The 12,047-nt window shown below is 39.5% G+C and overlaps 1 protein-coding gene across 3 annotated transcripts; it reads left to right on the forward strand.

The window, feature by feature from the left end:
- The first annotated feature begins 575 nt into the window (after positions 1 to 575).
- zdhhc18b (zinc finger DHHC-type palmitoyltransferase 18b) lies at positions 576 to 10,985 on the forward strand. 3 transcript variants are annotated; one of them, XM_060865793.1, is made up of 9 exons: positions 576 to 1,086; positions 1,438 to 1,598; positions 4,705 to 4,860; positions 6,364 to 6,501; positions 7,403 to 7,454; positions 7,662 to 7,764; positions 8,314 to 8,426; positions 9,588 to 9,684; positions 9,768 to 10,985. In XM_060865793.1, the coding sequence occupies exons 1-9, from the start codon at positions 842 to 844 to the stop codon at positions 9,783 to 9,785; spliced, it is 1,083 nt and encodes a 360-aa protein (XP_060721776.1). In that variant the 5' UTR covers positions 576 to 841; the 3' UTR covers positions 9,786 to 10,985. The 3 variants fall into 3 exon arrangements, with proteins under 3 accessions (XP_060721776.1, XP_060721775.1, XP_060721777.1); XM_060865792.1 differs by having other exon boundaries at positions 577 to 1,086; positions 9,588 to 10,985; XM_060865794.1 differs by having other exon boundaries at positions 949 to 1,086; positions 1,190 to 1,598; positions 9,588 to 10,985.
- The last annotated feature ends 1,062 nt before the right edge of the window (positions 10,986 to 12,047 follow it).

Genomic DNA, 12,047 nt, shown 5'->3' on the forward strand with positions numbered 1-12,047 from the left:
CAAGAACAAGAACAATTTAGATACAAAGGAAACTATACAGGGGAAAAAACTTAGTGTTCGAAAAAGAAAAGGATTCAAACATTCTATACATTTGTTTCACTTTTTTATTTTTTGCATCTTTTAGGGTCTTAATATAAATGCTATAATGCTTAATATAATAAAGTTCAATTTTAAATAATATAATGTTAGGTTTATTATTATTCCATTTGTTTGTGTATGTGATATTTTCCATACATAATTATTAAGTTAATAACCAAACTGTGCTCCAAAATCTTATTTTTTATAAAAGAAAAATATATCTTTACCAAATAGTCGAATCTTTAATTTTGTGAAGATCATGACAATAACAACAATCCAACCCCCTCATGACGTCATCAGGGGAACACGTGTTCATTGTCCCCTGAAACATAACATGTTTCCCACATGGCATGCTTCAGCTGTTATCTGTTTATTATTACTTCCTTATTGTAACACAAAGCCGAGCAGGCTGAAGCAAAACACTGGAGCATTCACAGAGTCACCAGAGAGCGCAGTATCTTTACGCGCACACACACAGGAAGTCGATGCATTACGTCACTACCTGGTATATCTGACTGATTTGGTTTACCAGCTTGAAGTGTTACAGTAATGCAATGATTAATCCGTAGGAAGAGCAACACGAACACATGCTGAAATGTTGCAATCTTCTCTGACGTACTGACGCGTAAACGTCGGTTTGGGGGACAAAAAATAAAAGGATTTCCGGTCACATCACATCACATCACATTAGTCCAGTGCTAAAGCACTGAGTGACTGAGGATAATACAGGAAGAGACGGGTCTTTTTACACCACAAGGAAGACATGAAAAGTGAATATCAACAGATAGATGCTCATGCGCTCGCGACACCGGCACCTGGACACACAGCAGCTCCTTCGAGTCCTTGCCTAGAACAGAAGCCCACGCGCATCAAGAGGAAATGGGAAGTGTTTCCGGGAAAGAATCGATTTTACTGTGATGGTCGGATAATGGTGGCACGTCAAAGCGGTGTTCTTCCTCTCACCATGGGGCTCATCCTCATCACCAGTGGCTTATTCTTCGTTTTTGAGTAAGTAACTGCACATCTGGATCTGGATCTGGATCTGGACTTCACCTGCTTTACATACAAGTTCCCTAAAATGTTGTGTATGTCTTTTTGTATTTTCAAAAAGGATCCCTTTTCTTCTGCTGCTTCCTGATTATAGTCACACCTGAGACTTAATATATGACTCACCCTGACATTATGTGCACGTGCACAAACTACCGCACCATGACACGATTGTGCACCAGCATTGTTGTGCAGTGTTCACACTTTTTTATGTTCATTGTAGAGTTTTCTAGGTCTTCCATGCTTACAGCAGATGCATCCGAGAGGCTTTGTAATAGCAGCGCTCTTATTTCACGTCTGTTGTATTTGTAGTTGTCCCTTCCTGGTCAAACACTTGACAGGCTGCATCCCAGTGATTGGTGGAGTCCTTTTTGTCTTTGTAGTCATCTCTCTTCTTCAGACCAGCTTCTCAGACCCTGGCATTCTACCGAGGGCGACACCTGAGGAAGCAGCGGACATCGAGAAACAGATTGGTGAGTGCACTTGGTCACTATTAGACCATATGACAAGTGAATTGGATGAGGAATATATCAAAAATGTACTGTGTTATGTGCTTCTTACTTTTCACATGGTTTACCATCCCCCCCCCTTTTTTTGCTGTATTGTAAGACTGTGGTTTTGTTTTATTTATTTATTTTTTTTTCCATAGCTTCCATCAGTGACGGTTAAATGATTACACAGAGTGAGACTCCTACTGGTTTTATATGCATGTGGACATTTTTTAATGAATTATTTAACAATAATAAACTGTCACATGTGTAATATCATCAGCAGTGACTGAGAAGGTGTGTGTGCATTACAGTTAAACAAAGAAGATAAGCCACAAAAAGGACAGACAGGACAAAGTTTACTGTAGTTTTGGTTTGGAGTTTTCTGTTTAAGATGTTCGACTCACACCTCCATGGTTGGGGGTTCGATTCCCGCCTCCGCCTTGTGTGTGTGGAGTTCGCATGTTCTCCCCGTGCCTCGGGGGTTTCCTCCGGGTACTCTGGTTTCCTCCCCCGGTCCAAAGACATGCATGGTAGGTTGATTGGCATCTCTGGAAAAATTGTCCATAGTGTGTGATTGCGTGAGTGAATGAGAGTGTGTGTGTGTGTGTGTGTGTGTGTGTGCCCTGCGATTGGTTGGCACTCCATCCAGGGTGTATCCTGCCTTGATGCCCGATGACGCCTGAGATAGGCCCAGGCTCCCCGTGACCCGAGGTAGTTTGGATAAGCGGTAGAAAATGAGTGAGTGAGAGAGAGTGTTTAAGATGTTTAAAATAAACATGATGAATGTAGCTACTGTTCAGTGTGTGTAAGTGTTTGCTCCACTATTCCTGAGTCTAATTTTATAAACAGCTCACAATGTTCTTTATCCAGGTGTGGTATCTGGTGTGGTTTGTCTCTAAAAGGTTTTCCACAGCTCATTTGTGAGGTTCAGCCAGACACTCGCTCGCTCGCTCGCTCGCTCACTCGCTCACTCGCTCACTCATTCCACTCACTCACTCACTCACTCACTCACTCACTCACTCACTCACTCACCCACTCACTCACCCACTCACCCACTCACTCACTCCTTCACTCTGTACCTCCTTCACTCTGTTCCTCTGTCACTCACTCACTCCTTCCCTTACTCTCTACCTACCTCACTCACTTACTGACTCACTCACTGACTCACTTCTTCCCTTACTCTCTACCTACCTCACTCACTTACTGACTCACTCACTGACTCACTCACTCCCTTACTCTCTACCTACCTCATTTACTCGCTCACTCACTCACTTGCTCGCTCTCTTCTTCACTCTCTCCTTCAGTCACTCCCTCAGTCACTTGCTCACTCCCTCTGTTCCTTCACTCTCTCCTTCACTCACTCCTTCACTCCCTCCCTCAGTCACTTGCTCACTCCCTCTGTTCCTTCCTTCACTCACTCACTCACTCACTCACTCACTCCTTCCTTTACTCTCTACCTACCTCACTCACTCACTTATTCCCTCCCTATTTGCTACTTGCAAAAATTGGGGCTTAATGTACGAGCTGCATCCCAAATCATGTACAACAACACTGTGCACTCTAAGTGTAATTTTAATGTGTACTATTGTTTCAAATACATCACTAACTTTTTTCTTTTAACTAACTGCATGTATGTGCTGTTTCCTAGTCAGTAACAAATGGCACAAATCAAACATGTAATGTGACACCGCTAGCTTTATTAGAATACAGTGACGTTTTAAGATGTTGAAAAATAAACTCACAGCATCAGCCAGTTTAAAAGACCTTCGTAAGCTCTTTTGTCCACCAGAGTGTCCTTGGGCATCTTGAAAAAATATTTCTTCTCCTCCAGCGTCATCACATTGGATCCGCCCCTTTTCTGCTATGTCAGCATAGCGTGTCATTTCTGCCATTGTTTAAGATAGATAGTATTGAGGCATTTGGCAGACACTCTTATCCAGGCAAACATACATTTTTATCTCATTTTATACAACAGAGCAACTGAGTGTTAAGGGCTTTGCTAAAGGGCCCAACAGTGGCAGCTTGGTGGACCTGAGATTTGAAATTGCAGCCTTCCTATTATCAAGAACAAGACCTTAACCACTGAGCTACCACATCAATAGATGTGTAGATAGATATATCTAGGATGGATGGATGGACGGAAGGATGGATGAATGGGTAGATAGATAGATAGATAGATGGATAGATACTGTCGACGGAATGAATGGACGGACAGACAGACAGACAGATGCTGGATGGATGGATGAATGGATGGATAGATAGATAGATGACAGACATGTGTATATATACTATACACAGATACAGTAGATAGAAAGATACTGTAGATAGATAGATAAATGACAGATGGATAGACAGGCAGACAGATAGATGATGGATTGACAGATGGATAAATGACGGATGGATGATAGATAAATAGTCAGCAGAGTTTTAGACTTATGGTATCGTTAGTCTGTGAAACTAATGTCAATGTAATTCCTAGATGAAGTATTCAAAGCACTTTTGCACATCACTCTGGATAAAGACGTCTGTTAAATATAAACGATTTGAAGTGCATTTCTTGTTCAAATCAGCATGGACACTCTGCTCATACTATTTATTCCACAAAATAGTAGAGTACATTAAGTCTGTTATTTAAAAACTACTTGACTTGACTTGACTTGGGACACACCTATAGTTTCAACATAGTTTATTTTATTTCAGGCTGATCCAGTCAGAGAAAATCGGTCTAACTGCATTGTTATGCCTCATTTCATAGGTTCTATTTTTGTGCTGGAGTTTTTGCTGTTAATAATAAGCTCTTGGAATCTTGTCATTGTTTGTGAACAAGCCATTTGGTAAAGAAATGCTGTGTTAAAAGATCTATATCAAGAAAGCAACATCAAGAGTTTTTAGATCAGCCTAAATGTCATTTCTACATCGTCTTTGTGCTCTAAGAATTTCCATGTTTCACAAAAATAATGTTTTAATAGAAAAGACCATTTGTCTTAGACGTAATTAGCATCTTTATATAATTTTGTTTCCATTTAAACCAGTTGTATTATAACCATGTGCTCTTTTGCTAAAAATCTTTTTTTTGCATGCTATACAGATAACCCCAACGGTTGTACCTCATCCTATCGGCCCCCTCCTCGCACCAAGGAGGTCGTTATTAACCAGCGGGTCGTTAAGCTAAAGTACTGCTTCACCTGCAAGATCTTCCGGCCGCCGCGCACCTCCCACTGCAGCTTATGTGACAACTGTGTGGGTGAGTAGCGACAGAACTACAAGGATGGGATCTCCTTTGCTTTTTGGCACTTGTGTCCTCTAGAAAAGCTTATACCTTTGTGATCTTTGATCTATTCAAGACTACTGTTCAGTCCAAAATGTAATATCTGCCTTAGGAAATAACTGCAAGCTGCATCACGTGTTGCCCCTTTGATTGCCCAAGTTTAATGTTCTCACCTGCTGGTATCTCAGCTTAAACGACCTAGTTACATTCTTATCTATACCTATGTCCCAAATCATATTTTATGCACTTGTCATTTTGTAGTATAAACAGTGTGAGTAGTGATATATCTGGATGATGCACTTATTTAACTGAATTAGCAACGTGTGGAATGTTGGAAGATTGTTTATGTAGTAAAAAAATGGGCGGGGCTACCAAGCTGGCCAATGACACTCTGGTGGACAAGATGTCTCCAAATGTCTTAAATTAACCCATGTTGTGACATTTTTTTCTTAACATTTTAAAAATTTAGCGTACTATTTTCAAGCTAGTCGCATCACATTACGTCTAATTGCCATCATTTGCCATTGAATGGGAAACATCTTGTCAGAGAAAAATCGTTTGAGACGATACAACCTTTCTAAAATTCATAGACAATATAGTGCATAGTGTAGAATATGTGATTTGGGACTTAGCTTATGCCTTTGCTTGAATGCTCACTTGTTGTTCATCAATTCTTGTATTTAGCATAGCTGAATAATGCTAGCTAGCAAGTTACACTTTCCTGTAAATAAGTCTGCAAATATGCCAGTGATTGTTTTAAAAAAATAAACTCACTAGAAAAACACTAAATGAAAACTATAGAAGAGTATCATGTTCCTTATTTATATAATTCTATTATTTTGAAAAGAAATGCAACTGATTAAATGATCAATTCAAATCTGTAATTTCTTTAGACGACACATGGCGTTACACTTTAATGGTGCAATCGTCAACTACTAATAGAAAATGGAAGAACAATTCAATAAGTCTTAGTAAATGTGTATTAAGTCGCTGAAAAAATCTTTGTTTGTTGTTTAGCTGCATGCCTAGAAACCGTTTAAATGTTGAAGAGTTTGAGACCTAACCGACTTCTAATCATACCTAGCACAGCTTTAAATTTGTCCTGACTGCCTCCATTGGAAAATCAGTATTATCTATATTAAAAGATATGATACAAATTGAGTTGAATTAAATTAATAGATCACAGGAATGATATCTTCAGAACTTCAGAATATGATGATAAAACATAATATGGACAAACCCGTGTGTTTTTTTTTTTCCCCCTTATGGGCAGTGGGGGCTTAAAGGTTAAATCGTCACACTGCTAGTCTACCACTGTTCAGCTTTTGAACAAAGCCCTTAATCATGTCTTCACCAGGAGTGCCGGATCACGGCTAACCCTGCGCTCTTACCCCAAACTTCCTAACTAGCTGTGATGTGTCGAAGAGAATTTGTCAATGCGGTAAAATTTGCCGCCTTCTTCTTCTTTGTCTTCTTTAGAGCGGTTTGATCACCATTGCCCCTGGGTAGGAAACTGTGTGGGAAAGCGCAACTATCGCTTCTTCTACATGTTCATCGTCTCGCTGTCCTTTCACACCGCCTTCATCTTCGGCTGTGTGACCACGCACCTGGCTCTGAGTATGTATGCTACCGTTCATGACTAGATCTCAGACTGAATCTCACATATGCACATTCAGTTGCCTCCTTCATGATGACATGAACAGCAGAGCTATTTTGCTTGGTTCCAGACATTTTTGTATGAATGGTGTATAAGTAGGAGTGAGAGGACAATAGATGGGTGTAAGACTGATCCAACGATTGAGTATGACCGTCATACTTTCAGTCACCTTTCTGTCTTTCTGACTCAGCATTGGTATGGCACCATGACGTTACTATAGGCTTCTGTACCTGCCCGTACCTACTTTTTTCACTGGCTATGTTGTCAAACAATGTCTTTCAATGTCTACCTTTAAAATTGGGTTTGAGGGAACTTATGAAGGGATGCATAGATGTGTTAGTTATAGTTAACCTCAACTGCATGGAAAACCATTTCTACCATTTCATTCCTACCATTACATAAGAGAAGTTAATAATCTTGACAAAAAGCAGGCTTTTTATCAGCGATCATTTGAAGTCTTTGTCCGGAAGGAATTAGTGCTGAGTCTGTAACTAAGTCAGAAATGACTCTGAACTTTTGCACAATTCCACTGAACTACAAACTGCTGTAGTAAGGACATTATTTACTGACCAGTTTCACACAAATGAGGGTGAGGTTCTCTTTTGAGTTTGGTTCCTCTCAAGGTTTTTTCCTCATATCATCTTGTGGATTTCTTTTTGTCTCATGCTTGCTCAGTAGGGATGAGATAAATAGTAACTTCATTTTAACTTCATTTTTGTTAATGTTTAATTCCTCTATATCGTTATTGTCAAACTGAGCCAGAGAAACAACTTACAACCAGATAGTGCTGTTTAGATCTTATTGTTAATTAATTAATACCCTAATTAAAATCTAATAATGATTAATCATAACTTTTTACAGGGTCACAAGATGGAAGAGGATTGGTGTTTGCTCTCCAGGCGAGTCCTGCCAGATATCCTTTTGGCTTTCAACTCTATTGCTACAGTCTTCTGTTTAAAGCCGTTTGCATTGAATAATTGATTATCCTCTCCTTATGACTCCCCTTCGGTGCTAATACTGTGCTTCTATTTATACTCTACTACTAATTAATTGTGTAAAAGCGTATGTGTATGAACTTGATGTAATCTGTTTATTGGCGTTCTCCTTTACTCCGCTCCACTGCTTTAGAGCTGGTGGTTTGCTTCTTCTCGGTTTGGTCTATTTTAGGCCTCTCGGGATTCCACACTTACCTGGTTGCTGCTAATCTCACCACAAACGAGGATGTAAGTGTTGTACATTACTATCAAAGATTGATCTTGAAACATTATACAGTATCTCACAGAAGTGAGTACACCCTCACACTTTTGTAAATATTTTATTATATCTTTTTATGTGACAACACTGAACAAATGTCACTGTGCTACAATGTAATGTAGTGCGTGTACAGCTTGTATAACAGTGTAAATGTGCTGTTCCCTCTAAAGAACTCAACACACAGCCATTAATGTCTAATGTATGAGAGAGTGAAAGCGATAACACCAAATTTAACGTGACACCGGGGAGAGAAAATGGCTAATTGGGCTCAATTTGGACATTTTCATTTAGGGGTGTACTTACTTTTGTGGCCAGCGGTTTAGTCATTAATGGCTGTGTGTTGAGATATTTTGAGGGGACAGCAAATTTACACTGTTATACAAGCTGTAAGCAAAGTCTAATTTCTTCAGTGCTGTCACATGAAAAGATACTGTATATTTAATATAATTTGTGTGTAGTTTTTACAGACACAACGTTTTATAATTTTGATGATTATAAGTTTTTTCTCACGCTTCCAGATAAAAGGTTCCTGGTCAGGGAAGAATGGGAATGAGGAAAGTGGGAATCCTTATAGTTCTAACAACATTTTGAAAAACTGCTGCTCAGTGCTGTGTGGGCCGATGCCTCCCAGGTGAGTGAGCTTGATTATCTGAATTATTTATCAGTTATGACAATATGAAATAAGGATTTGCACACGGTATTGAAAGTATAAAACCTTTTCAATGCTACACCATAAGTGAATTATGTTTTAATGCTTTATTCAACTTTAGTAAACTAAGCTGTCCATGTGCTTTGCCTCAAAGCTAATCAGACAGCTTTTGCAGTTTGTGACACGAGAAGTTACACAATATGGGCAAAAGTACGTGAACACCAGACCATTACGCTCATATGTTGGCCTTCTCCAAATAGTTGCCATGACGTCAGAAGCACACAGTTCTATAGATTTTCTATGTATGCTGTTGCAAAAAAACTGGAAGGACTCGAGTGTCCTTCACAGAGTCCTGATTCTGACTCAACCCCATTGAACACCTTTGGGATAAACTGGAACACCGACTGCACCCCAGACCTCCTCACTCTTTCAACATCAGTGTCTGATCTCAATAAATAATCCCAATAATCTGGTGTGATGGTCCACAAACCTTCGTTCTTGTAGTGTACGCCGTGCCCTCAACAGCCAGTCAGATGTTATAAGAGAAGAAGAAAAGAAATCCCTCCAATGCAAATCAGCCACTATGGGCAACATGACATGAAAGTCATCTATATAAAGTATCATGACTCATAATTTTAGATGCGCAGCCTCCATAACCTCCAAGCTTAATGACGGGCTGAAGCTATTCAAAGCGTTAGTCATCTGTTATTGAATAAGAATTTACTATTAGATGAAATATCCATAACCAACATTAAAATCGACAAAAATCCTGTTTTCAGTCTGATCCGAACCTGGTAAAGGGTCGGTTTCATACTGACTGACTGACTGACAGAACCTTCTGCCCTTCTGAACAGTGCTAGAAAAGTGTGCAGGAATAACAATAGCTTTAACATCACTTTGTTTTGTGTGAAAGTGTTAAACAATGCATGAGATCTCAGTATCAGTATTATGTTACCACACTTTAATATCCACAGTTTGTTATAGTGAGAACCTTGTATGATATATCATGTGAAAATATGAAACCGAGCATGGTGTCAGAATCTAATGAAGGGAGTTATTCATGTAGATTATGGTGTCACTCTCTTCTTTCTGAATTTACAAGCCACACCTTTGTGTAACAATTCAGTTCTTTCCTTGTCCCAGTTTGATAGATAGAAGAGGCTTAGTGCCGCAGGAGGACGTTGCCCACGCTGGTCCCACAGAGCTCGGGTTTCCTTCTACAAAGAACGATATCAACATGGTAGGACGTGTGTCTGTATGAGGTCATGCTCTTCACCCATTTCTTCTTCCCTAACCTCTCGGTAATCTCCCCTTCACATTCAGAGCCACTCTACAGCCTGACCGATCACATGCCTGCCCCAAACCAAGCATCTATACCTTCCCTGGATCAATCATAGGACTTGACTTTTTGTTCCGTATTTTGCCTTTTCAGCATGTGAAACGCTGCTCCTATTAATTATCAATACCAAACTCTATACCACCGCTCAGAGGCAGGACACAAGGTTCATATTGGTTGAGTCCTTTATAATTTGAGGAACTTCCGCCTCGAGCTGCTAGCTTGACTCGACGACACGTCGTCACGTACTTCAGGACTCTGAAATGCATTTTCTTAACGGAAAGAGGAAACGAAACCTGTCACCGTTCGCAAATTTATTTCATATCTGGGGGGGGGGGGATGAACTCGTGACCCGACTGCTTATCATAGGTTGGGTTGCGTTGCGTTGATTACTGTAAAGAGAGTACTGTAGGTGTGGTACAGCTGGTACCGTATCTGATATAATGGTATTGCACAAAGCTGAGGGGAAAAAATAGAGCTACTTTTTATATCAGAACATGTTTACATCTTAGCTCAGGGTTTTTTTGGTGCAGTCTGTAGATTGTTTCACTAGAGGCTGCTCTTTTTCTAGGGGTTTGTCAGTCACTGTCAATATAAAGATATAAAGTGCAGTATTATTTGGCACATCACCTCACAAAAGTCTTATTGTTTACAGTTAGCAAACATTAAGTCAATAATCTCGTAACTGTTCGTTTTGTTTGTTTTTCTTTCCCAAACTCGTCCTGTTTTTTTTTTTTTCTTCAACCTCAGAATTAGTGCACTATTGAAATACTGTACACTTGTTAACAATTCAGGCTGTCTACTTGACTGTACATATAGTTACTTCTTATTATTATCAGGGGACAGCATGCTAATAGGAATCAGAATACAGAAGGCTTCCTGTTTAAAACTTGATCTAGATATGAGCGTACGAGTGGAGCGTAAGAGATACGCTTCACTGTTGATGTCTTTGGAACCCGCCTTAGATGCCTTATGTACTATGATTGTGCTAGAAAGAGAACCTCTGCTTATAATTAGCTCATTGCCTCTATTCTAGATTCAGTACTATTTTTTTATTTTTATTTTTTGGAGACTTGCTTCGAAACAAAGCGTTTGTAAAATATTTTGTATGTCTTTCTATTTATCTAATGGTTCATGCTATTTGTTTGTGTCTATTTTTTTAATCTATATTTTACAATTGTTAAATAAACTCTAATTGAAAAACAGTTATTTGAAGCAGTACAAGCAGATTTTGTTTGTGTTTTTATTTTAGACTTAAAACAAAACAAAAAGCCTTTGTGACTTTTAGCTCATTTATCCACTCGAGTTGCCACAGTCATGACTATGGGTGTATGTTTAGGAGGATGATTGTCTGGACTTTGCACTGACCTGTGCCAGTTGATGTATTGGGATCAGCAGTGGGATGGGGAGGTCAGTAAGACGCAGGCATCAGCTTCGGTTCGCCGGTTAACCCGGCACGGATAGGCTCTGCATGCTGCCTGGCTGAACACAATGAGCAGCAGTTTCTAAACTACATCCCAATGACCATCAGATCTCCTTCAGCACTACTCTTCCTCTTCATTTCTCTTCAAAGCAGCTATGCAGTAATAATAATAATACTCAATATATGGATTAAATTTTTTTTTATTTATGCTATAAAATTAGCATCATATTAACCATTAGTAGTTTGTTTGAAAGTGACATTATTTTAAAGGTCAGTCCTTCTTTACTGTGTTTTAGTTTAATAATGCAGGCTTCGGTCTCATTATGTGCTCATTCAGTGCCTGAGTCAGTGCTAGAGAGGCAGAAAGTGCTGATGTCATGATGAAACGGCAAGTTTATAGAGCTGCTTCATGTGCCATAGTATATAGAACAAACCTGCCTGAAACCTTTTCCTCCATCTTAATCATCACCTGCATGAGTTCTTTCCAATTTTCTAAATCTTGCTGTCTTCCCTGTTTAATGTTTGTGTAAACTTTTGCTACATCTTGCCCTAATTGCTTATATTTTCCCTCTGTTTAATGACTTTCTTCATTTTCCTCTTTCTCACTGTTTTCTCTTTCTTCATAAATTCACCTCCTCTAATCAATGTCATTAATTGTTTCTTCTTCTTTGCTTCCTTCCTGATTTTCTACTTCCTTTGCTTTTCTTATTTGTCCTTCTGTCAGGATACTAATGGCATGTTGGATACCGCGACATGCTCTCCTCACGAATCCAGCCCTTGTCCTCAAAGCAAGTCTCAAACCTTAGCCACTCTACCCACCATCACTCCTGCTCCTGGTCCTTCT

Source organism: Tachysurus vachellii, chromosome 3 (genome assembly GCF_030014155.1).
Source record: "Tachysurus vachellii isolate PV-2020 chromosome 3, HZAU_Pvac_v1, whole genome shotgun sequence".
Lineage (NCBI taxonomy): Eukaryota > Metazoa > Chordata > Actinopteri > Siluriformes > Bagridae > Tachysurus > Tachysurus vachellii.

Bases quoted from the DNA above. Each gene is read 5' to 3' on its own strand.
- zdhhc18b (XM_060865792.1), top strand. From the start codon at position 842: ATGAAAAGTGAATATCAACAGATAGATGCTCATGCGCTCGCGACACCG. The intron at 7,765-8,313 runs GTAAGTGTTGTA...TCACGCTTCCAG, and splicing joins ATCTCACCACAAACGAGGAT to ATAAAAGGTTCCTGGTCAGG. The intron at 8,427-9,587 runs GTGAGTGAGCTT...TCCTTGTCCCAG, and splicing joins TGTGGGCCGATGCCTCCCAG to TTTGATAGATAGAAGAGGCT.